Source organism: Protopterus annectens, chromosome 1.part0, assembly GCF_019279795.1.
Source record: "Protopterus annectens isolate FY-2018-M chromosome 1.part0, PAN1.0, whole genome shotgun sequence".
Taxonomy (NCBI): domain Eukaryota; kingdom Metazoa; phylum Chordata; order Ceratodontiformes; family Protopteridae; genus Protopterus; species Protopterus annectens.
Genome location: NC_056725.1, coordinates 841,348,850 through 841,375,726, shown reverse-complemented (window position 1 = coordinate 841,375,726; position 26,877 = coordinate 841,348,850). Strand labels below are relative to the sequence as shown.

The following is a 26,877-nucleotide window of genomic DNA, read 5'->3' as shown; positions in this document are numbered from 1 at the left end:
ATCATAGCTCCAAGTAGCAGCTTCTAGAATGTCTTTGGTTGGGACCCCTCTGAGAAAAGCTGCTGAAGTAGAGGCAGCCCTGGTGGAATGGGATCTGATCCCCCTGGGTACAGGTTTACCATGGTGTAAATAACAGAAACAAATGCAGTGGCTTATCCATTTAGAAATAGTCTGCTTTGATATAGCCTTCCCCTCTGATCCTGCAGCAAATGCTACCAGTAGTTGATCAGACTTTCTTAGAGATTTGGTCCTGTTTAAGTAGAATCTTAGTTGTCTGTGTACGTCCAATGAATGCAGAATCCGCTCCCCCTTGTTCTGCGGATTTGGGTAAAATGTTGGCAGGTGAATGGTCTGGTTAACAGCCACACTGGATACCACCTTAGGCATAAAAGAAGGATTGGTCCTGAGGGCCACCCTGTCCGGGTAAAATATAATGAAATGCTCCACTGCCATGAGAGCCTGTAGTTCTGAAACGCTTCTTGCTGAGGTGACTGCCAAAAGAAAGGCCGTTTTCCAAGATATTTTATATCCACAATAGCTGCTGGCTCAAAAGGAGGCAGGGTGAGTTTTTCCAGTACAAAATTGAGGTCCCATGCAGGAGCTGGTGCTCTCCTGGGAGGCCTTAAATTTTTGGCCCCTCTAAGATACTGTTTAAGCAATGGATGAGAAAAGAGAGGACGCTCTGTGTTGTAATGAGCCGAGATGGCAGAAGCATGGATTTTTATTGAAGAAAAAGATAGGCCCTTGTCAAGCATCTCAGTTAAGTATTGTAAAATCTGAGGAATATTGGGCTTTGCTGCGTCTATTCCTTGTGCTTGATTCCAAGCACAGAATCTCTTCCATTTATCAGCATAAGATTTTATAGAACTAGTCCTTCTGGCTTCCAAAATGACATCCATCACAGATTTACTGAGAGGTGTGGTTTGAATAATTAGTTGATTAGCCATACTGCAAGATTCAGAGTTTGGAGCTGAGGGTGCAGAATTTGATAGTTCTGCTGAGATAGTAGATGAGGTATTTGAGACAAGTACCATGGAGGAAGGTGTGACATATTCCTTAGAAGCAGGTACCAGTGCTGGCGAGGCCAGTCCACAGCAATTAGGATCATTTTTGTTTTTTCCCGTCTGACTTTTAGTAAGACCTTGGAGAGTAGAGGCAGAGGGGGGAAGGCAAAGACTGATAGGTTTTTCCAGCTGAAGGATAGAGCATCCACTTTCCATGCTTTTTTGTGATGAGTTCTTGTGCAGAATTTGTCCAACTGATAATTTTGGGGAGAGGCAAATAAATCTATGTCTGGGCTCCCCCATTTCTGTGTTAACATGCTGAAGATTTGTGGATCCAGTTTCCATTTGGGTGGGTCCATAAGATTTCTGCTTAGGTCGTCTGCCAGAGTATTTTGCTTTCCTGGCAGGAATTGAGCTTGAAGATGTATTTGGCAAGTCAAGGCTGTGTTCCACAAGACCATGGCTAGTCTGCAAAGGGGGTAGGAATGTGTACCCCCCTGCTTGTTTATGTACCACATAACTGTGGTGTTGTCAGTCTTTATCAGTAGTTGTCCTGGATGAAGTAAGTCCTTGAAGGCTGTCAGGGCATTCTGAACAGCTAGCATTTCTTTCTGGTTGATATGCAGATGCATTTGGTTTGGGTTCCATTTGCCCGGAATGCATCTCCCTGCCAGGTGGGCCCCCCCAAGCATAGTCTGATGCGTCTGTAGTTGGGGTTTGGGTGGCCGAGGGTAGAGTGAATGGCAGTCCCTTGTTTTGGTGACATGTCTCTGCCCCCCAAGGAAACTCCTGTTGTAGGCAGGGAATGAGAGGATTCATTGTTTCCAAGCTGTGACAATGTTGACTCCATAAGCTTTTTAGGTACCATTGAAGTTTCCTCATATGCAGTCTCGCTTATGGAATTAGTAGAATGCAGGATGCCATGAACCCCAAAGCCTGCAGAATTTGTCTTGCAGATAACTGGGCTTTTGTTGCCATTTGCTTGAAGTATGTTGTCAGTTGCCTTTGTTTGTCTGGCGTGAGGTAAGCCATCTGGGCAGTTGTATTCAAGCTTGTACCCAGGAATGTAATTATTTGAGAGGGTACCAGTTGTGATTTCTTTTCGTTTATGGTGTACCCTAGGCATGCTAGAAGCCTTTTTACAAATGCCAGATGTTTTAGAAGAGTGTCCTTGTCCTCTGCTTGAATGAGACAATCGTCCAGATAAGGATAAATTTGAATGCTTCTTTGTCTGCAGAATGCAATTACTGGTGCCAGGCACTTAGTAAAGACCCTGGGAGTAGTAGATAAGCCAAAGGGCAGTGCAGAGAATTGGTAATACAAAAAAAAAAAAAAAAACCTGCTTTGAAGCGGAGGTATCTTCTGCTTGATTCCCTTATTGGGATATGCAGGTATGCCTCTTTTAAGTCTAGTTACTAACCAAGCACTCTTGCCTAGCATAGGCAGTAGCTGTTGTAAAGTCAGCATTTTGAATTTTGGAATGTCCAGGAACGTGTTCAGAATCGATAAGTCCAGTATTGGTTGCCATGAATGGTCTTTTCTGGGTACTAGGAAAAGTCTTGAATAAAAACCTTGCCCTTTTTCCTTTTCTGGTACTGGTTGAATAGCCCCCATATCCATGAGGGACATGACTTGTTTCTGGGTCTCTGCCCACTGGTTTTGTGGCAGATCTGGCCATCCGTTTGGAATTGGCAAAGTATGGAAATTAAATCTGTACCCCTGGGATACTATGTTTAATACCCACTTGTCCTGGGTAATTAACTGCCAATTCTGAGCATGAAATGCTAGTTTTCCCCCCAAAGGGGCTGCCAAAAGATAAGTGCTTGGAGATGGTAGAGGAAAGTCATTGAGACTGCTTACTGTTAGGTTGTGCTTTGTTTCCTCCAGATTTGGAGGTGGAGGCACCCCATTGCTTTGATCTGTAAGAAACCCTGTGATTGGTATCTGGAGCCTTTTGAGTGCCTGGGTTTGCCCTGAGTGGCTCTGTTGGACACAGGAAAGGTTACAGTTTGCATAGATTTAGCTTTGTCTTCCACTTTCTTCAAAACCTCTTCTGCCTTATTACCAAATAGAGTATCATGCAAAGGGGCATCCAACAATTTAGCTTTAACATGATCAGGCAGATTTTGCCCCTTGAGCCAGGCATGCCTTCTAATCACAGATCCAGTAACGGCGGCCCTACAAGAGGCCTCCAAGGAATCAAAACCACATTGCAAAGTATGCTTTCCAACCTGTTCTGCTGAATGCAATAAATCCTGTAACTCTATTTTCCACACAATCAGAAATCAACATCATTTTCTGTTTCAGTAAGCCCATAACATGCTGTTGATATTTAAGCATATGAAACTGGCAGTTTAAAGTCCTGATTGTCAAGGTTGAAGACATATAAACCTTCTTACCCCATCTATCCAGCGTCCTGGAATATCTATCAGAAGGGGTAGGATTTTTGGCTGTAGAAGCTTTAACACCCTTGGAACCCTGAGAAATAGTTACAGGATCAGCAGCAGGATTTTTGAAAAGAAATTTGTTGGAGTCAGGAACCCTGTAATATCTATCTGGCTTACTAGGAGCCGGAGGCAGGGAATCAGGAGCCATGCTTGATTCCGAGAACACATCAATGTCTAATACAGGAGGTATTGCCAAAGGCCTATGCTGAGGAAGAAGGAACTCCCCAAGCCTATTTTTTGATTCAGAGAAGTCCTGACTCTCACAGTGAAAATGTTCCCTTAAAGTATGCAAAGTCTCTCCAAAAGAGTAATCCTCAAGAGGAGATGCAGATGGGATGGATTGCTCTGCATCAGAATCCTCATAGGGTGGAACAGAAAATTCTGATCAGAACAGGAGTCAGAAGAAATGGAAACCTGATCTGAAGATTCATAATCAGTGCCTTGTCTAGGTCTCTTAGCGGGGGGGGGGGTTGAGAACCCCTGATCAAGGTAATTAAATCCTCAGCCATTTTGATCATCTTTTTTTAGGCATAGGGGCCTGAGCACGTGGCTCATGCGTCAGTTTTTTTAGACACAGAAGATGTTTTTGACCTTGTTTTTGTTGCTGGCGTCGGTTTAATATAAAAATGTTGAGGCCTGAAAACACCCTCAGAAGACGATGCTTGCTCAGAGGCTCCGGACCCATCCAAGGGAGAGACATCCGCGGGTTCAATACTCTCAGAATCTCGCGGCATACAGGACTCGGAATGTGTCTCGGTAGAGGCCTGCGACTCAAAAGTAGCGGGTATCAGGGTCTGCGAACCGGTGACTGGCTTAGGAGAATCTTCGTCATCGGTTTTGGACCTCGACAGTCTGTCTCTTTTTCCTTGCATTTTTTGTGAACTTCAGTAGTCGGATTGCTAACCGATGGCATTTAAGGATAGTTAAATCTTGAACCAAAATATTTAGAAGCAAAAATATACCGACGCTTAATAGTGCGTTGGTTAAATCTAGCAAAAAAACGACAGCAAGGCAAGTTGTGATCAGGGCCAAGGCAAGGAATACAGTACAAGTGAAAATCCTTATCAGGTATTTGCTTCACACAAATAATGCAATTATTAACTTTTACTGACATTGGTAAGGAGCATGAAAAAGTTTCCCCAACGGGGTACTTAGCTTTAGTTGAAGACTTTGGTTCTGAAACTTGAATACAAAAATTCCAGGAGTCGGCCGACTGGCACTTGTGAACTGCTTCTGCTTCGGGCACCGCACGGCAAGAAAGACTGAATAAAATGGCGTTGGCTGCATGTTTTATACCCCTGACGTCATGGAAGAGGAGACAGCAACCGACGCAGGACCCAAGACTTTGTTATTCAGGTCGACTGAGGGCAACCTGCCAGCAGATTACCCAAATGTAATGACTGCAACAGTAAAACATGAAGAACATCATCTGAGAAAAGAGGACGCTGTTCTCGAGGAGGCTGGGGGACTTCCACACCATGACATAACCCTAACGGAGAATAGACAGAACCCAAGAATCTGATGTGATGAGTTGCCAGTTTGGGAGACCAGAGCATGAGAAGACTTAGCATGAGGCGCTCATATACCACACTTCCTGCCTTTATTTTTTTTTTTTATTTTTTTTATTTATTTTTTTTTTTTAATTTATTTATTTATTTAACATTTGTTGACCGGGAAAGTCTGACTAGGTTCCACAGATCCTGTTTTCAGCGGAGGCCCAGGGAGAAATGCTCCAGAACTCTGGGATGGGGGACACAAAAAATATGCAAGGTCCTGTAAAGCTTTACCTTTTTCTTGAAGAGACTTAAACATATTAGCAGCAGCAGTCCCAGACAGACTTTTATTAATCAAAGGAGCATCCAGCAGCGTAGCCTTGATGTCTTTGGGTAATGACTGTAGGCGAACCCAACAGTAATGCTTCACGACAGACCCAAAGGCAGTAGCTCTGGAAGAAGCATCATAGCTGTACTTGGTAGAGTGGTTAGCCACTTGAGAGATAGAACACAAAATAGACAGACCAGAATACTTTGCTTCATAATCAGGGAGGTCAGAAATAACCTAACAAGCATGGGCAATCAAAGCCAGAGTATATCTGGTCATGTGGGTCTGGTAATTGATGGCCCTAAAGGCAAAGTGGAAGCAGCATAGACCTTCTTTTCAATTTTCTCCATGGCCCTCTGCTACCCTTATCCAAAGGCAGAAGCTCGGTAGAGGGCAGAAGCTTAGAAGACTTCTCAGAGGAGATTGACACCACAGCAAGATAAGCAGAAGGACACTTAAATAGGAATTGACAATTCTCAGGAACCCTGTAGAATGTTGTCAGCTATCTTTGGAGCAGGGGGTTGAGGATTAGGAGTCTTAGAGGCAGCTATAAACATGTGCAACAAAGCAGCCAACAAAGGAGGTACTGTAGAAGGTTTAGGAGAGTCCACTTGAAGCAACTCATAATACCTCTTCTGGATATCAGACACCTGAGAAGAATCCCACAAAGTATTTCATCATTCTGGCTACTGTGCCTCCAAAAGACAACTGCTCCAAAAGAGACTCAAGGTTAATGGACTCCTCTTCATCAGAGCCAAAAGCCAAAGGAGAAGGCAACTGGGAAGATTAAGACAAGGACCCTTCATCAAACTCCGAATACTCATCTAAGGAATCAGGTTCCCTAGGCCTTTTGGAAAGAGTTGAAGTCCAAGGGGGAGTAGGCACAGAAACCCCTTATGAGCAATTCAGGGCCATTAAGGCAAGAAACAGGCCCTGAGTTAACTCCTGCCATTCCTTCGGAGTGTCCTTGGGACGTACAGGAGAATGTTTAGTCTTCTGTTTTTTCTTGCTAGGGATGTCAGTTCCCAACAAACAATGAAGGTTCTGAACTCTAACAGGATTCAATAAGAGTACCTGCAACCTCTTCCCAGACCTGAATATTAAGATTCCCTCTAGGGCCCTCTGAGATAATCAACCATGGTTCCTCTTCAACATCTAGAGCAGATGCCTGAAAAGCCTTAGAGAATGTGTGAAAAGGAGGATCCATGCCAGCCTCCGATGGGGTCGTGGTAGAGGAATCTGAAGGTGACACCAGACGGCAAACAGATCTATCATCTGCTTCTACAGAAACATCCTGTGGAGGATGGACAGCTAAAGAATCTACCTGAGATTTTTTGGCTTTCTTCTTGCTTAACAGAAATACCCCAGGGTTAATCACTTCCACCATTCTAACCTGGGCTAACTGCTTAAGCCTGTTGTTCTCAAGACAGATGGGCAAGGACGACAACCAGCTTCTATGAGTCTTAGGCACAAATGCCTTACAAACACTACAGGAGGTATGGCCATGGGAAGCACCCAAACAGTCACACTATTTACAAAGACCTTTATGGAGAAACTGCCTTCCACACTGACATTTTCCCTTCTAGGATGACATTAACTCCAGGTAACCAAAAGGAAAACAAGATCTTCAGTAAAAATAAAAAAGACCCCAATGGGCACTTATTTGATGGTTAAGTATTCAGCACAGCAAAGGGTGAACAGACCGGTGAGCAATAATGGTGTTCGGACTGACAGCAAAAAAGTTCTGGGTAACTGCATGTGTACGACATCTTTACACCCTATATCCCGTGCGGGAAACATATGTAGGACGTATGGCACATGCAAATTCTAAAGGCTTTGGTATACTGGCTGGACGTTGAGCTATCCTTGGCAGGAGGTGTCTAAGGTAAAGAATACTGCAACAGTGATACAGAAGGACATCTTCAAGTCAGCCAGATTAGCTGGTTCAAATGCAGCAAGTGCTAGCTTCTCTACAACAAAATTAAGATCCCAAGGAGGGGTCACTGATTTTCTTGGAGGATTCTTATACAAAACCAATGCAACAAAAAGCATTTAAATATGAGAATGTTTTGAAAGAGGATGATCCATGCATAGACATGCTGAAATGGCAGATAAATGCGCCTTGACAGAGGGTAAGAAAGGCTACAGGATTAGTAACTCTCACAAATATTGTAAAACCAGAAAAACACTAGCATTGAATGGGTGCTGATTAAGTTGTTGGCACAGACTAGAAAACATTTTCCATTTTACTAATATATGAATTTCTAGTAACAGGTTTTCTTGCCTCCATTAGTACCTGCTGCATGCCCTTAGCAAACAGGTGCCTTAAGGAAATTAAGACCTTATCACCTAGGCAGTCAGTTGAATTTTATTGTGGTCGGGGTGTATAAAATGATTTTGTGAGAGCAGATCCATTTGTGAGAAAGCTTGTGGCAATTGCCCCTGGCCATTTTCAAATGGTTGTAGATCCATTTTTGCCTTGGACATCTTGGGGGATTTCTTCTAAATCTTCAGTAACACCATGTGTATTCAGTGGAAAGGGTGAAAAAGCATACAGGAATATTCCTGTCCAAGGAAAGGAAAAGGCATCGGTCTCTTCCAGGCTTTCTTGCATGGAGCTCTAGAGCAGAATCTTGCAAGCTGACTGTTTAGAGAGGGAGGTGAATAGTCCTACTTGAAAGACTCCCCACACATGGAACAAATGTTGGAATAGTTCCTTTATTTAGTTTCCATTCATGATGGTCTGCCCTTTTCCTGCTCAGCCTGTCTGCCACACAATTTTGCTCTGAGGGAATGCTGGATGACTGTAGAGTGATATTATGCTGTGAAGCTATATCCCAAGCTAACGTTGTTAGGTTGCAAAGGGGGCAAGACCTGGTTCCCACTTGCTTGTTGATATACTACGATTGTGGTATTGTCTGTGACAACTTGAAGGGGGCCCAGGACCAAAGATGATTCAGAGAATTGAGTGCCTTGATCAGGGCAAGCATCTCTCTCATATTTCTGTGCTTGTGTCTGTCCTTGGCATCCCAATCAGCTTGTACTTTTATCCCTTCTGAAACTGCTCCCCAAGCAAAGTCTGAGGTGACTGTGGTACTTTGGGGCAGGGAGGAAGAAGGGAAGACCTGGATTTAGGGAAATTTGCCATCTCTACAAAGTGATTTTTCTTCTGACAAACTCCAGCACTGGGATTTGAAAACATAAAAGATGTTGGTGCTGAGGCCAAACAGACTTCAGATACATTTGTATTTTTCTCATGCAAAGTCTTGCCAGGGGTATCATGACAATCGCAGATGCTATGAGAACTAAAATCCTGACGTATTCCCTTGCTGTGTCCAAAGTCTGATTGGAAAACCTTAGAAATAGATCTTGATATAGATTTTCCTGTGTTAAAAAAGTTCTTTGCACTGAGGTGTCTAGCTAACACCCCAGGAACACAATCTTGTGTGAAGCAGTCAAAAAAGACTTTTGAATGCTCTCTTAAAATCCCAACTTTTTTAAGAGCTCTCACATCCAAGTGAGAGATTCCTCCTCACTTTGAAAAAGACTCTGCAAAGAAAAGCAAGTCATTAAAATATTAAAACATGTGGATACCCTGTAGCCTGCAATAAGCCATAATTGGAGCTAGACATTTTGTGAATATTCTTGGTACAGTGGATGGTCCCAAAGGGGTAGACAGAGAACTGATAATGGGATTCAGACAGACACACCTTAAGAAACATCTAAACTCTGGACGATTTGGGATGTGATGAAAAGCATCTTTTAAATCTAGTGTTACCCAGAAACAAATGAGAGGAAGGAGAGTAGATACAGGTTTAGTTTATTTTTCTTAGTGACAGGAAAAATGGGGTCAACAGTGTTATTAATGGCAGCAACAGCACCTACCCCAGGGACTGGCACAACATACTTACCAAACAGGGAAGTCTTCCCTGTTCCCTCTCCCAGGGCTGACGAGAGTGGCTCACCCCTGCCCACTTAAGGGACACCAACAGCCACACAGGGCATTGCAAACCCCCAGTCCACAGTGGTTATAAGGTGCTAAGGGTCTGAGGAACAAGCTATGGCCACAGCAGAGGCAAACTTCTAACCTGCTGTGATGGCAAAGGCTGTTTTCTTAACTTTTTCTTTTTGTGGCTAGGAGGACAAACTGTGGGACCCATAGTTAATTCCATGGTCAAGAAAAAAAAAATGGTGCCTCTTTCTCAGGGGAAAATGAGGAGGAAAAACATGTAAGAATGTAAAGGCTTTAAAAGTCCTGTTTTTCACACAAAAATACAGTAAAAAGCAATAGTGGGAGAAGAAAAATCTACTGTTCATTCTTGCTTGGATTTTATTTATTCTACATGCAGGTACAATTGTGATGTTTCTTTTAATCAGTAATGCCTTGAATGATGAGCAACAGATGACCTGGGATAGATGCCACTTTCCAGACCACCACCTACTGTTTTATGGCCGGACATTGTCAAATTTAAAAAAGGCAGACACAGTAGAAAGCCTGGTTAGCTATTCTGGGTACCAGACACACAATGCACAAAAACAAGCTCTTCAGCAATCTTTCTAGCAAGCAGCACATAGGCAACATCTGACTCCATGCAACATTATGAAAGCAAGATGAATCTTTCTTTGGATGATGACAGTAAACATCACCAAATGAAAAGCTGCAATTCTGTTCAGAGTTGCAGCACGTAGCTCAGACTTTTTAAAAGAACTGTTGCCTTAAGAGAGCTAACTAGTGGGCTTATTGTGAGACAAGACATTGAAACTCAGCAGATACAATGGTTTAGTTCAAGCCACACCACAGACTGACAGAATGTCAGTATGATCTTATCTGCTGTAAAAGATGACTTTAGTAATTTTTTTTTAATTGCTGATTTACCTGTCTTCCCTGACTTCCCATGCTGGAGGTATTCAATACGTGCCGAGGTGAGACTCCTCCAATTCCAGATGGACTCAACAAATTCATTCTGCTAGCAGGCACTGCCCGAGGAGGCATCTGAAACTGCCGTTGGCCTCTGCGTCCAACACCCACAGTTGCTATGGGTAGAGAATTGGAACCAATGGGCCAACTGAAAGGAAGATAAAAAGCTTTGTGAGGAAAGAATGCACGATATTATTTAGCCTACTCTCTAATATTACCCATGAAAGCAAACAGTAAACATATCTCCTTGAAACACTAAGCAACCCTTCCATCTCTGTAGCGAAAAAAGCAGCTAGAGTTCTCAAAGGTACTTTTTAAACTACTACCAGTGTCTTCCTGAAAGCTGTACAAATGAAAGTTATACACTTACCACAATGAAAGATCTAGATAAGAAGGTTCATCCTCATTAAAATCACAGATAATACAATCAAGATTAGGCAGTCTAGTATCTGAAACTTTCCCAGGCTATTAACTTCTCCTCTTTACCCACAATGGTGTACTTGGGGACCTTCCTCTTCAAATTTATTGTGTGCTGTGCAAAGCAGATAAATGCAAAGAAAAACCTCAAAAAAGTCAACAAGAAAATGGATGATCTCTAAAACAAACGAGAACAGTATTTCTCTAAGCTATGTTACTGGGATGATGGTAATCCTCTTCTAATTAACCACAAAAAAGTAACCTTATGCTGCTTCTTTCGTTTTTTCCCGGTTAGGGGTAGCCACAGTGGAACTCCGGTCCGCTAATGATTGGCAATAGATTTTTATGGTGCTGAGGTGCCAGCCCGACGCCCAACCTTCAACTAAGGCAAGCCCATTCACGCATGTCTTTCGAATGCCACTCAACCGCAGGGAAGATATACAGACTCCACACAGAAGGTGCTCCAGCCGAGAATCGAACGGGAGAACCTCTTGCTGTGAGGCAACAATGCTACCGCTGCACCACCGCGGCTTCTAAAAAAAAAAGTAACCTTATGCTATTCACAAAAAAAAAACTCCCTCATCTATTTCTTATCAACATTACCGATAAAGACATAATTCCTGTCACTTCTGAATACAAATACCTAGGACTTAACTTTGATACTTCTCTAAAGTTTTCAAATCACACAGACAAAATAACCATCATAGTACTATTAAAAAATAAGTAAAAACTCATATAAGCTACAAAATAAACAAAATAAAATGTGAGCCAGTGGTGAAAGTGAACACGAGTTACTCTCTATTACTATGATAAAACATTTAAAAAACATACTGCATGGCTAGGCTTACAAAGGCCCTAGTAGTCATGAGTCTATTTTAAACCTATGAATTTATATTTAAAACCAGTAAGCACTTTCAACTCGACAAATGAGACTTCTTCAGACTACTGAACCACATGTAACCTGCAGTTTAAATATCAAATAAGCAAACACGTGACGTCATATGATCAACTTCAAAATAAATACTAATGTATGTTGTAACTTCCTTTTCTTTTAACAACTTAAAATTAATATGGTCATTAATACCTGAAACACTGTAGCATTCAGAAGCACTTGCCAATAGCATTCTTTAAAATTAATCTCATCCTCTATATCACTAATCCTAATAAAAAAAACTTCATAAAGACATTCCTTAGGAACACAAAATATTATTAGAAATCTTGAAAAGAATGTAAGAGGAACCTATTCATATAATTTGTGTAAACAGTGTAGATGCACTTTAAAATCTTCTTCCTGTTTTTGTGTAAACACTCAAAGGGTTTAGGAAGCCCTGGTTATTTTAACTGTAAATCTGATTATCTGATCTATGTGACATCCTGTTACACATGTGAAATATTTTATATTGGTGTCTAAAAAGAGGTTTATTGACAAATATTTATGATCACAATAATGCTATTAATGTGAAAAATATAAAGCACTCCAGACTGTATGCTCTGATTTAAAAAAAAAAAAAATTGTTCTTGGTTGCGTCATTCCTGATATTAGGATTAGTGATGTACATGATAAGCTTAGTTTTACGGAATACTATTGGCAAGTGCTTTTGACTGCTACTGTGTTTCAAGGTGTTAATGACATTATTAATTTTAAAGTTGTTTTAAAGAAAAGGATGCTAAAACATTAATATTTATTTTGAAGTTTATAATATGACTTGTGCCACATTTGCTTACTTAAACTGCAAGTTGTGTATTTTACCAGTTTGAAGAAGTCTTATTTATAGGAAAACACTTACAGGTTTTATTTTACTAACGAAGAGTAACTAACGTCACTTTCATCACTGGCTCCTGTTTTGTTTTAACACAGTACTATCTCGACTTAAACTCTGCTACACAATCTCTCATTTACTCTCCCCTTCAGACTGCTTTTCTCAAGTCAAAAATGTTCTTCTCCCTAAAATGGAATACAGTCTTCCCCCGTTTACCTTTCACTCAACACAAAATTCCCAAAGCAGAAGATAGCATTTGCAGCTTTGCCATCCATCCCAACAGCAGATCTCACCACTGTAACCTCTATAATGGCTTCCAGTCATTGAAAGATCAGCGTAAGAACTTTGTGAATAAGAGTACCTAGGAGACAACAGTGGGTATTACATACCTTTGAGACAAACTACCCATCCAAAACCAGGTTTACTCCTTAAGTAGTACCCAGGTGAAAGGTATCACATCAAGCAGACCTCCACGTAAAACACAGACTGGAGAATGTGCCTACTCCCAATTAGGCTCGGCATTATGGAACAGACTCCAGCCTGAACTGAGGGGCCTGGAATCACTCAGAGTTCAAAAAAGCCTTCTCTGAACATGTTTACAAGGAAAATGAGTGTCAGTATTGTAGCCTACCTCTCCATCTGCTGTTAAACATACTACCTCCAGCAAGACAGTCATCGTGAAACTTTTTAATTCTAACAACATGCTACCTACTTGCTTGTTATCCTAACTACTGTCATGCCTATTTCCTGGAATGTTAAAATTTAAAATAGACTTTATGTATATACTGTAAAGAACTCTAATTCTTCTTTCCTTTGCGGATACCCTACATAGAATGAAGGAGGTTTTCAGTTGGGAAAGCAAACAGTTCTCACAGGCTCAAACCCACTACAGAGAATTGCTAATTTTACTTTTACCCAGGCCACTGGCTATTCCTCCTATACACAGATGTAGTCTTTGAAGACACTCTGCCCCTAGCTCCTAGGAAACCGGACAGGTTTAGCAGAGTGCTTAATTCTCATAAGCACCTTTACAAAAATCCAAAGGCTGACCCTTCTGTAGTCTCTAATGAATCAACAAAAGGTGCACCCAATGGATCACCTGATATCCCTTGCCTAATAACAGATAAAGCACACTATTAGACAAATTTGGGGTTAAAAATTAAATAAATAAATAAATAAAAACCTTATACCTCTGCTACCCTGGCAATGAGAGCTTTGAATTGCCAATTCCACACACTAAAGTACCTTGAATTTCTCCAGGACAAAATTCTAGCTAAGGTAGACTCTGTTGCAGATAGGACATTATCAAAAGAAATTCAGGACATGGCCAGAGAAGCTTTACAAATCTCCAGACACTTCCTAAAATGTGGCTATGACACCTTAGATGCTTCTTGCAGAGCAGCTGCCACAGGTTTTGTCATCCGCAGATATGCATGGCTCAGGACCCAACCCTTCTCAGATCAGATTAAGGCTGAACTACTGGATGCTCCGCTAGACATAGAATTCCTTTTCGGTTCTCCAGCTGAACAGGTTTTTGAGAAACTGGATAAAAAAGGAAACAAAAACTGTGAAGGAATTTTATTGGTCTCTGACACCAAAGTACAGTAAGAATTACCCTTCAAAAACTTGGCCTTTTCCCCTAGACAAGACAAGGGGTGGCCTCCCCAAGGTGAAAGACCAACACAATGCAGTAGACAGCTACCAGAACAATCACATAGCACAGGGAGCTCCAAATAGCCCACCCAGCACAGAGGCCAACTGTGACTGTGTTCAACCTCAGCCTCCCATATCCCTACCCACCCTTTCCCTCCAAGCCTTTGGCTGGAAAATTCGCATTCTTCCTAACCTAATGGAAATCCATCACCAGTGACCAACGACACTCAGAGTAACAGAAAAAGGGTACTACATTCAGTTCAGAGAACTCCCACCCTTCTTTGGCATTCCAAAACAACAAAAAGATCAGAGAAAGCCTCTTACCACCTATCCTGAGAAATAATTCAAGGATCCATTCAGGCTGTCCTCCAGGAAACAAGGGAAAAGGCTTCTATTAAAGGATTTTTCTATTTCTAAGAATGGAAGGCATCTGGAGTCCCATCCTGGACCTCTTAAAGCTGAACAAGTTTTTAAACATCACCAAAATTCAAAATGCTTACATTGCAAAAAACTACTGCCCACGATCTTCTAAGATGCCTTCAGGTCACCCTATAACTAAAATATGTTTACCTTCATATCCCCATATTACACAGTCACAGAAAGTATCAAAGATTTGTAACAGGCTCTCATTTCCACTTCTGTCTTTACCATTAGGGGTGTCCACTGCTCCCAGAGTTTTCACAAAATGTTTAGCACCTCTGATAGCACATTACCGAATTCTGGCAATACATACTTATCCCCTACTTAGACAACTGCATCAGTCAAGGAAAATCCACAGAAGAGACCCTAGATGCCATGCAGATTACCACACACTGCTTCCAGAAGGTAGATCTCAACTTAAATCTTCAAAAATCACAAAATCTTTCTCAAACAAGAAACTTCTTTCTGTGAGCCCTCATAGACTTGGTGCAACAGAAAGCCTTCCTTCCTCAGGACAGGATTAGTTCCTTAACAGGCTACATGAACGGTCTGCTTCCAAAGCAATTCTTTCCAACAAGGGAATTCCTAAGGATTCTGGGGCTCATGGCATTCTGCAGTCTCATGATCCCACTTACAAAGTTACACATGAGAAAACTTCTAAGGCTTCTGTAAAATGTTTGGGAGCAGCATTCTCGACGCCTGATGCATCTCCTTCCATGCCTAAAAACAGAGCTCCTATGGTGGAAGATTTCCACACAGCAGAACCCTGGGGCAAAATTATCTTTACCAGAAGACAAGAGCAACACCACAGGCAGTACATACATAGCTTGTCGGAGTCCATTTAGGTTCCCTGAAAGTGCAGGGTACTTGAGCCCCACAGCAGTGGAGATTACACACAAAATCAGGAGTTACTAGCAACCTACCTGTCCATAAAGGCTTTTCAACAGAACTTAAGCCCAGGGACCCTGCAGATCTGGACAGACAACACTACATTGTTGTGGTACATAAACTCTGTCCTGCCCTCTGTGCAGCCTTTTGAGGAAGATTTGGAAGTTGGCTCAGGAAAAGTACAGTTTTGTACCTACCATAAATGTAGATGTTTGAGTGTCTTCACTGCTGCAGTCATTACACTTGGGTTATCCTGCCGTCAGGCGGGCCCGCAGTCGGCCTGAGTTCCAAAGTCTTGGTCCGGCGTCGGTTGGTGTCGCCTCTTCCCTGACGTCAGTGCGACAGGGGTATATAAGAAGCAGCCGACGCCATTTTCTTCAGTTTTTCTTGCCCCAGATGTCAGGTGCCCCCAAAAATGGTAGGCAATACATATTGCTAATAAAACATACAAAAAAGGTAAAAAATAAAACCTTCAGCAACCAGCAAATACACCACATAAGTAGTATAGGTTAGTCCCAGATAAGAAAGAGGGGCTGGCGGGTGGGTAACCTGGACTGCAGCAGTAAAGACACTCGAACATCTACATTTATGGTAGGTACAAAACTGTACTATGTTCTTCGTGTTTCACTGCTGCAGTCATTACACTTGGGTAGAATCCCAAAGCTGAGTTTGGGTGTCTGGCTCTATAGAGGATTTGGTGTGGCTATGAGGCCCTAAAGCACTGCAGTGGCAAAGCCAGCTCTGGATCTAGAATAAAGAGGCAAATGGTAATGCTTGGTAAAGGTGTGCACTGAACTCCAAGTTGCAGCTTCCAAGATATCTTTGGTAGGTACTCCTCTAAGGTAGGCAGTGGAAGTGGCAGTTGCCCTGGTGGAATGTGGTCTAATATTATTAGGCACATGTTTCTCATGTGTGTAGCAGAACCGGATACAGTGTCCTATCCACTTTGAAATGGTCTGCTTTGAAATAGCCTTTCCCTGTGATCCTGCAGCATACGATACAAATTGTTCAGATTTTCTGAAAGTTTTTGTTTTGTCCAAGTGGAAGCGCAATTGCCTGTGTATGTCCAAGGAATGTAGAAGTCTCTCCCCTTTATTCTGGGGGTTTGGATAAAATGTTGGCAAGTGAATTGTTTGGGTAAGAGCCACACTGGATACCACCTTAGGCATAAAGGTAGGGTTTTGTTCTTAAAGAAACCCGGTCTTGGTGGAAAATGATGAAAGGCTCCACTGTCATTAGTGCCTGCAGTTCTGAGACTCTTCGTGCTGAGGTTATTGCCAGAAGCAGAGCAGTTTTCCATGATATATATTTTAACTCTGCTGAATTGGTGGGTTCAAAAGGAGGCAAAGTGAGCTTTTCCAAAATGAAATTGAGGTCCCAAGTTGGTGTTGGTGCTCTCCGGGGCAGTCTTATGTTTTTAGCCCCTCGGAGGTACTGCTTTAGCAATGGGTGAGAGAAAATAGGAGGATCTGTGTTGTAATGAGCCGAGATGGCAGAAGCGTGAATCTTAATGGATGAGAAGGATAGTCCTTTGTCCAGCATCTCAGTCAAGTATTGTAGTATCTGAGGAATGTTGGGGACCAGAGGATCAAGGTTTTGAGCAAAAATCAATGGGCAGAGGCACAAAAGCAAATTACAGCTCTCATGGACATGAGAGCTATTCAAAAAGTACCACAGCAGGAAAAAGGACAAGGACTTTACTCAAGACTCTTCCTGGTACACAGAAAGGACAAAGCCTGGAGACCCATTCTGGACCTTTCCACTCTAAACATTTACCTGGATGTTCTGAAATTATCCTGCTGCAAAGGAGCATCCAATAATTTTGCCTTAACATGATCTGGTAAACTTTGTTCTTTTAACCAAGCATGCCTTTGAATCACAGATCCTGTAACTGCTGCTCTACAAGAAGCTTCTAATGAATCAAAACCACATTGCAAAGTATGCTTTCCCACTTGTTCACTGCATGCAATAAATCCTGCATTTCCTTATAGTGACGTTGTTCTGCATTTGTACTCATTTTCTGTTTTAATTGAGATAGTAAGTATTGTGGATATTTAAGCATGTGAAACTGGCAATTTAGAGCCCTCACTGCTAAAGTTGCAGAGGTGTAAACTTTCTTTCCCCATCTGTCTAATGCTCTAGAGTCCCTATCCGAGGGAACTGGATTCTTAGCCGTGGAAGCCTTAACCCCTTTGGGACCCTGGGAAATAGTTTCTGGGTCAGCAACAGGGATTTTATAAAGAAATTTGTGAAAGTCAGGGACTCTGTAGTACCTTGTCTGGCTTGACTGGAGCTGGAGGTGAAGAATCAGGATTTAAACTAGATTCAGAGAACACATCATCCACAATGTCCAACATTGGCGGAATAGCAAGGGGCCTGTGCTGAGGCAGTAAAAGAAACTCTCTGAGCCTTTTCTTGGATTCTGAGTAATCCTGGCCCTCCCAATGGAAATGCTCCCTCATGGTATGTAAAGTTTCCCCAAAAGAATAATCCTCAGGAGGAGAAGCTGAAGGAATTGATTCTTCAGCGTCAGAATCCTCATAGGGGGTAAAGAATATCCCTGGTTCTGAAGAGGAATCAGAATATATTGAAACCTGGTCAGAGGAATCATAATCTGTATCCTGCCTAGGCCTTTTATCAGGAGGGGGATGGGAACCCCTGATCAGAGTTATCAAGTCTTTGGCCATCTTGAGCATCTGTTTTTTAGGCATGGAGGCCTGTCCAGGTGAATGCTGTACTTGCTTCTTTGTCTTTAATGTAGGTTTAGTCTTGGCTGTAGTTGCAATGGTAAGTTGAGTAGGCCTGAAAACACCCTCAGAAGCCGATGCCTGCTCAACGGCTCCGTACCCATCAGAAGGGTTAATCTCCGTTGGCCCAACACCTTGAGTATCCAGAGGCCTAGGCACCTCCACGTGGGAGTCGGTTGCGGCCTGTGGTTCTGAGGTAGCGGGTGTCAGGGACTGCGAAAGTGCCTCACTGAAAACCGGTGAACCGGCGACTGGCCTAGAAGAGGCTTCGTCGTCCGTTTTGGGCCTCGGATGCCTTTCCTTATCTTTATCTTTGTGTTTTTTGTGCATTCCGGTCGTCGGTTGTTCCGACGGCATTGTATAATTAAACCTTCATCCAAAGTAATGACGAGCAAAATCAAACCGACGTTTAATAGTGCATTTGTTAAATCTAGCACAAAACCGACAACTAGTGATGTCGTGATCTGGGCCTAGGCATGGAATACAGTAAGAATGAAAATCCTTATGAGGTATTTGCTTCCCACAAGAAATACAATTATTAACTTTTACTGACATCGGTCTGAGGCAAGAAAATGTTTCCCCAACGGGGTACTTAGCTTTATTTATGACTTTGGTTCTGAAATCAAATTTGAAATCTCAGGAGTCGGCCAACCGGCACTTGCGAACTGCTTTTGCTTTGTGCCCCGCGCGGCAAGAAAGACTGAAGAAAATGGCGTTGGCTGCTTCTTATATACCCCTGTCGCACTGACGTCAGGGAAGAGGCGACAGCAACCGACCCCGGACCAAGACTTTGGAACTCAGGCCGACTGTGGGCCCGCCTGACGGCAGGATAACCCAAGTGTAATGACTGCAGCAGTGAAACACGAAGAACATCAGGACTAACCCTCACTGCTTCTTAAGCAGGGATCTTCTTGACCCCAGTGAATGGATGCTGAAGAGAAAGGTCTTTCTGGACCAAACTATGCAGTGAGGGGGTTACCCTCAATAGACCTGTTAGTCTCTCACCACAAACAACAGAGGTTCTGCTCCCGATCTCAACAGACAGGGACTTGGAAAATAGATGTTTTCTCTTTCACATGGGCAAACTGCTTCCTATATGCATTTCTGCCCTTGCCTCTGATCCCTGGGGTACTGACAAAAGTCAGGGAAGACAGACCCTGCATGATCTCAGGATGAACCACAGTAGTGGTTCATCCTCCTCCTCCACACACTCAGTGAGGGGGGGGGGGATTCAAAACCCTACTGCAGTAAAGTACAGTTGTGTAAAATCTTACCATAACAGTAGATGCCCTTCTCTTCAATGTTGCAGAATTCTCCACTGAAGGGATTCATCAGGCCAGTACACCACAGGTTCATAGGTTGGTACTAGGCTATCGGCCCAAGGGCCTAAGTAAGCCTAGCCAGCAAGGTTCCCTGGCTTATGCCACCCAAGAAAGTTATTTTCCTGTGCCCCTGTCGAGCGGTATCTAATTCACCTGATTTTCTGGATACAATGTTGTTCACATGTAATGTTGTCTCCTGTTATCTAGAGAAGACAAAACTCTTTACATCAGGTCTGATTTCAGGTACAAGTGAAAACACATCTATAATAAAATTCTCACTTGGAAAAGGGGAGTCAAAATTCATCTAAAGGAGATTTAATGCTCTATCACTTTGCTTGCTTTTAAGCATAATTTCTGAAAGCACTGTGGATATCCAATATTACAGTTTAGAAATGAATTAACTTGGATGAAGTCAACACAGTATCAGTCTTCGCTTTTTTTAAGCAGCAGTTCTCCCTGCATTTACAGAGAGCACAATGTCAAAATCTAAACAGATTTGCATAATCAAGTTATGCCAAAGGTAATTTAAATTCCTAAGCCACCAAATGAGTGCCAATAGTAAACTTAAGACAGGTGCGTTTGAACACTACAGTATGAAATAAGCTTATGCAATACTAACACAGTGTTGCCCTGATCAAAATTATCTCACTATGGAAACAGTGAAAGGGGTCTTTGGAATGTTAAGTGACCACAACAGTGACTTGTACATTTACTTACAACACTGAAAATAACTTTTATTTTAGAAAACAAATACCTGTCAGTCTACGGCTGTGGCATTCTAATACCAAGCATTTTGCTCTCAGCCCTTTGTAACTGGACAGGCATAAAAACAGACACTGTGGTTGCTTCAAGTTACTATACTGAACAATGAAAATACTAGTGCTAACACTGAAAAAAAGCTAAAATAATACTGGTGAGGTCGGCTAATGAACATGGAGAACAAAGCTAAAGAAAAAGATACAGTAAACTCTTAGCAACCGGCAAGAAAAAAAAAAAAAATCGAAGAAATACAGTACAATTTTCATGTGTTGCACTTTGTTTTCTCCCCACAGAAACATACCTTACGTTTTTAGAGTTTTAAAAAGGAAGACAGGAATAAATTCCCTCCCCCCTCCAACCTGAGAACAAGTCAAACCAAACAAATAGTATAGGGTACAGTATTATTCAGGCCTATTTTTAATAGCAACTCTCAAGCAACCAGAAACTACAGTTATCTGGCATCTACCAATACTGATGGGTGTCTGTTAACAGAGTTTACTGTACCCTGTTTCAGCTAAAGTTGGGTTTCTGCCTGACAATGTAAAATAAAAGCAAAAAAAGAAAGAAGAAAGCCCCAACTGTGCTAATGAAAGCTAAAAATACAACAAAATCTCTCAAGACAGTGATGCCAAAAACATTTTCATTTAAATGAATTACAAATACTGAAGTATCAAACCAGTGATACAGAACCCATGTAATTCACATGCACTCTTTACACACATTGATAATGGACTTGAAACGTGACTTCACTGATTTTAATAAAAACTTCACTGATATGCATATTTCAGCCTTATCACCTCGTCAGCATAGCATAAGCATATTATTTATTTATTTTAAGGATGTCATACGTCACAAGTACACTCCCTGCTCATGGGGTAGGGCATAAACGTGACGTACAGGCATACATATCTCAAAACTGAAGAGCCCCAGAAGGAACAACAATCCAAGGAGAAAAGGAGAAACATATGCATCAAGAAAATAAAAGGAGAAGAGAAAAACAGGGTGGAGGAGGAGGACGGAGTGAGGGAGCGAATACTGAAACAGTGAAGAGGACATCTACTGTTATTGTTATGATTTTACACAACTGCACTATGTCCTTCCATATCACTGTTGTAGTATTCTTCACTTAAGAGAAGAGTACAAAAGCTCAAGAGGAAACTTGGGAGGAAGAAGGCCCAGAAGAATCCTCTAGAAAACCACGCAGGATAACTCTGGCAAAGCCAACTCTTGTTCTGGAAATAACATCCAATTTGTAATGCTTAATGAAGGTATGGACAGAGGACCAAGTAGCAGCCTCAGGGATAAAACTGATACCCAAATCTTTGAAAAAAGCACCAGAGGAAGCCACAACCCTGGTAAAATGAGCTTTTACAGAGGCAGAAAGGCTTTTCTCATGAAAGAATAAACTAAAGAAATGGCCTTAGGGATCCATGAAAAATGGTTTGCTTAGAAACAACCAAATCAAGAGATCTAGGATGAAAGAAACAAAAAGTTGGTCACTCTTGCGAATGACCTTAGTCTTATCTAAATACCTGAGATGTCTATGCAAATTCAAGGTGTGAAAAACATTCTCACTGGCAGACTGAGGAGAAAGAAAAAAGTGGGCAAATTAATAGATTAAGAGACAATTCATTAACCCCCTTGGACATAAAAGAAGGATTAGTACAAAGAGACACTGTCCTTATGAAAAACTAAAAAAGGAAGAACAGCCGTAAGGGCCTAAAGCTCAGACACCCTTATAGTTGAAGTAAGGGCCAAAAGAAGAACAGTCTTCCATGAACAATGCTGCAAGAAAGCTGAAGCTGCAGGTTAAAAAAGGAGCCCGAGTCAAATTTTCAAGTATAAAATTAAGGTTCCAGGAAGGAGGAATAGGCTTCCTGAGAGGCCTAATATGAAGGAAGCTTTTAAGAAATTGTTTGACCTCAAACCTAGAGGTCAAAGGAGAAATCAAAGGGAGACGAGTAGAAATAGCTGAAAAGTGAGCTTTAACTGAAGAGTAAGCCAACCCACCATGGAGCAATTCACACAAATAAAGAACCAGGGGAACCTCCACAGAAAATGGATCCTGGTTACAAGCAAGGCACCAGAAGGAAAATCTCTTCCATTTGGACAAGCAAGACTTCCTGGTAGTGGGTTTTCTGGCCTCCTGCAGCACCCGAAGCACGTCCTCTAAAAAAAAAGGTGTCTAAAATGGACAAAACCCTATCAACCACAGTGTCAGTTAAGAATGGACAAGTGAGGGTGGATGAGACCCCTTGTCCTGTGTAAGTAAATCTACCCTGTGAGGTAAATTGAGGTGGTTACCATTGGCTAAATGCAGAAGAAGACAAAACCAATGCTGTTTGGGCCAAAAGGGAGTCACCAACAAGATTCTGGGAGAATCCTGTTCTAGCTTGAACAGGACCATCGGTAGGACAGAAGGGGAGGGAAGGCATGCAGAAACTTCCCCTTCTAGGAGAAAGAGAGGGCATACATCTTACATGCCAGAGGACTTCAGACTCCAGTACAAAACAGTTGTTGTTGTCTGTTCAGAGGGGAGGCAAAAAGATGTACCTGAGGAGTACCCACTGGTGAACAATGTTCAGAAACATCTCTGTGAGGCATCCACTCATGAGTCTGTGTTATGGACTTGCTCAAAGAACATGCCACAAGATTCTGTTCTGAAGGAATATAAACAGTCTGATATTGGACAGCCAGATCTTAAACCTGAAGAGCTAGTATGCACAGGAGGTAAGATTGTGTCCCCTCTTGCTTGCTGATGTACCACATCACTTTGGTTTAGTCTGCAAAGATTATGACAGGCCCTGGAAGGAACAGAGAATGGAAAGCCTGAAGAGCAAGACAGCTCTCATCTCCTTTGTACTGAGATAGTCCACCCTCTGATGGACAGACCAAAGGCCCTGAAGCTTTACAAGGCCAAAGAAATCCCCCCACCCATGTCTAAGGCATCTGAAAAAAGTGCCTGAGAGAAGAGTGGGGCTGAAAAGGAAGCCGTGGGTTGAAAGACAGCTGATAAACCCACCACTGAAGCTTTAGCTTGAGGCAGGGAAGAAGAGGAACTATAACGTCCAGAGGATGAGAATGTTGAAGACATACTAATTTTAGGAACCACTGTAGCTTTCTCATATGGAATCTGGCTAGAGAAAGCATAGGAATGGTGGATACCATGTAACCCAGAGCCTTTAGATACTCCCTGGCCGAAACTAAGACCAAAGGGAGAAGGGACTAAAAACAGGCTGAGTCACAGTCTTCAGAAGTTGCAAGAATGCCAGCATAGGGATGGTCTGCAGCCTGCAGCAGAGAAAAACATGATCTTGAGGAGGAGTCAGGGAGGATTTCTGGAAATTGACTGTAAACCCTAGGCTTTGTATGAGACAAACAGCATAGTGAGGGTGCTGAAGCAGGGTTCCTGGAGAGGAAGCCTGAATTAGCAGGTCTTCTAGGTAAGAAAATATTTGAATCCCCCTCATCCTGCAAAAGACAATCACAGCAGCAAGACTTTTGGTGAAGACCCTTGAGGCAGCAGTGAGGCCAAAGGGCAAAGCAGAGAACTGAATATGCAAGGAAGATAAAGAGAAATGCAAAAATTTCCTGAAATGGGGATGAATAGGGATGTGAAGATAGCTATCCTTGAGGTCCAGAGAGACTAGGATAGTTTGAGGAAGAAAAGAGGAAAGAGGGTCTGAAGACACAGCATTTGAAAGGGAGGAACCTTCAGAAAGGTGTTGAGCTGGGGAAAGGGACAGAATGGGTCTCGGGTGTCTTTCCTGGGGACCAAAAACATTCTGGAATAAAACTTCTTCCCCTTTGAAGAGCAGAAATTACTTGGACAGTGCCTTGAAACAAAAGACTCTGAAGCATATCTGGAAAAAAAGGAACGCTTTTACTGAGAAATTTGAGGAATGCCCAAAAAAGGGGGAATGGATTTCCATACCATGAAATAACTCTGATGAATGATGGCCAGAACCCAAAAATCCTGAGTGATCCTTAATCAGTTATGAAGAGACAGGAAAAGATGAAGAGAAAAAAGAACCTGACTTAGGAGGGAGGAAAGAAAGTAGACAGAACCAGGCTTGTCTGGAAAAGGAGGCTTCTGAGTAGTAGGAGTCTGAGCAGACTTAGCAGGAGGACCCTTCTAGGGTCTATATTACAAGATCGAATACAAAGAGTGAATGCTCTTTAATCGAACAGTAATGCTCAAAACCACAAAATATCGAATGCACGGAACACAGATTTTTTTTCCCAGGGGAAAAAATTGCTGGGCCGTTGTCAGGACTTTGCCTTTTCCTCCACTGTGGTGCGATCTCGGAGTTGGTATATTTAAGTAGGGGGGTTGTGGGGGCACAGCCCCCCACTTTATTTTGTGTCTGGATTTTTTTTTTTTTTTTGGGCAGTGATTTTTTTCCCCTTGGGGAAAAAAAATTGCTGATCCGTGTGCTCGATATTTTCTGGTTTCGAGCATTAGTGTTCGATTAAAGAGTGTTTGCTCTTTTTTGCGTTTTGATCTTGTAATATAGACCCCCCCCCCTCTTCTAGATACCTTTTCCCATTTGAGATTAGGGCAAGACTGCCTAAGGACAAAGGCAGGCTTACAAAGATAATTCCTCTGAAACTTGGGAACAGGGGAAACAAAAATATGTTTCAATTCCTGTAAGGCCTTACGCTTCTCCTGAAGGGACTTAAAAAGCGCAGCAGCTGAAGTACAAAAGAGATTTTTTTGTCATCAAGAGGAGCATCCATTAATTTAGCCTTAATATCATCAGGTGAAGCCAAGCTCCAGAAGAATCATCAGCTGCATCATAACTACATTTAAAAGAATGGTGGGCTACTTGAGAAGAGGATCTTAAAGAGAAAGCCGAAGCCTTCCCCCTCAGAATCTTGGAAGGTCAGAAATAGTCTGATAAACCTGTGAGAGAAGGGCTAAAACATACCTAGTTATACGGTTCTGATACCAGCCTGAAAGGTCAGGGTAACAGCAGTGTACACCTTTTTGCCCAACCTTTCCGTGGCCCTAATATCCTTGCCAGAGGGAAACAATTTAGTAGAAGACAAAAGTTTGGAAGGTTTGTCAGAAAAAAACAGAAATAAGAGAAATGTCAGCAGAGGGACATTTGTAAAGAAATTTACAAATCTATCAGGTTTTTAAGAGCTGGGAATCGGCAGCCTGAGAAGCTGCTGAAAATGTGCCTAACAAAGCAGAAAGGATAGGTGGGACAGCAGAGGGCTTAGGAGGCTCCATTTGGAGGAGTTTATAATACCTCTTCTGAATGTCAGAAACCTGGATACAGTCCCACTTAAAAAAAAAATCCCATCATATGAAAAACAGTATCCCCAAAGGAAATTTCCTCAAAGGGAGGATTTGGACTAATGGAGTCCTCCTCCTCAGAGCCACAGTCTACTGGAGAAGGAATCTGAGAGGAATAAGAAAAAATCTCTTCATCAGAATCCAAGTCCTCATCAGAGGAGTCCTGCTATCTAGACCTCTTAAGATGAGAAGAGGACAAAGGAGGGGCAGGAACAGAAACTCCCTGGGGGGGATTCAAGGTCATGAGAGCATTGAACAACCGCTGTGTAAAATCCTGCCATTTACCCTGAAGATCCTTAGGAGAAGGAGAAATACGTTTTGTCTTTGGTTTCTTTTTCAAAGGGATGTCAGCCTTAAAAATATTAGAGATTCCGACCCCTGCTGACACTCAAAGTAGTGGAAATCTCCTCCCTAATAAGAACCTGAGGAACAACCCTCGGGCCCTTGGATATGATCGCCGCAGCTCCCATCAACATCCGTAATGACATCTGAATAGCCTCAGAATATGTGCTAGAAGCCAGCTCCATGCCGGCCTCTGAAGACGTAGCAGCAGAGAAATCTAACTGAATAATCAGACAATCCTACAGACTTTTGTCAGCCTCAAAAGAGATGTCCGTGAGAGGTGGTGCAGCAGCCTAATCTGACCAAACATTTTTGGTTGTCTTCTTGGCAGACGGCGGACCCCTGGGCCAGGACAATTCAGTCATCATACCCTGTGCCATCAACTTAAGATGCTGATTCTCCAGGTGGAAAGACAAGTAGGAGAAACAACTACAAAGAGTCTTGGGGACAAAAGCCTGACAAAATGGGCCCAACATATGGTTGTGAGAAGCAGCCAAACAAAACAAATACTGCTCATGACGGTCCTTATGGGGAATCTGTTGCCCACACTGACATCTCCCCTTTCTGGATGACATGTAACCTTCCAACAAAAAGAAAAAAAGGCAAGATAAGAAGAAAAAGTCCAGTGAGGCACTTATCTGAAAATGGCTTGGTAACCAACAGACAAAGGAGCATTCAGACCGATGATTGAGGATGCCATTTGAACTGGCAGCGAAGAAGCTCTTGGGTACTTCCTTCCACACATCACCTTTATGCCCTATGCTGTGAGCAGAGAGTGTGTGATGTACAACACCCTTAAAAAAACTAAGGCTTTGGTGTACTGGCCAGACATATCAGGCAATCCTTGTCAGGGTATCCCTTTAGTGAAGACTACTATAATAGTAACATGGAAAGACATGTAGATGATGTCAGTCAAGGTAAGGGATTTGTATTCCACCATCACCTATCCACCCCATCAGGTTAACAAGCCTGGATGATTGGGTTTTGACTCAAAAAATGCCTCCTATTCCAAGGATGTGGTTTTCAATTTAAAGGAAGCAAGAAAACGCAATACTAGGAAATCATACTTGGCAA

General features: G+C 42.4%; 1 protein-coding gene across 1 annotated transcript in view; it reads right to left on the bottom strand.

The window, feature by feature from the left end:
• The window catches only part of SAMD4B (sterile alpha motif domain containing 4B), a gene marked incomplete in the record, with an annotated part of 1,390,985 nt that overhangs the window by 412,752 nt on the left and 951,356 nt on the right, over window positions 1-26,877 (bottom strand). Inside the window, 1 exon segment of the mRNA XM_044063650.1 lies at window positions 10,149-10,338. Within this exon segment, the coding sequence (XP_043919585.1) occupies window positions 10,149-10,338 (190 nt within the window).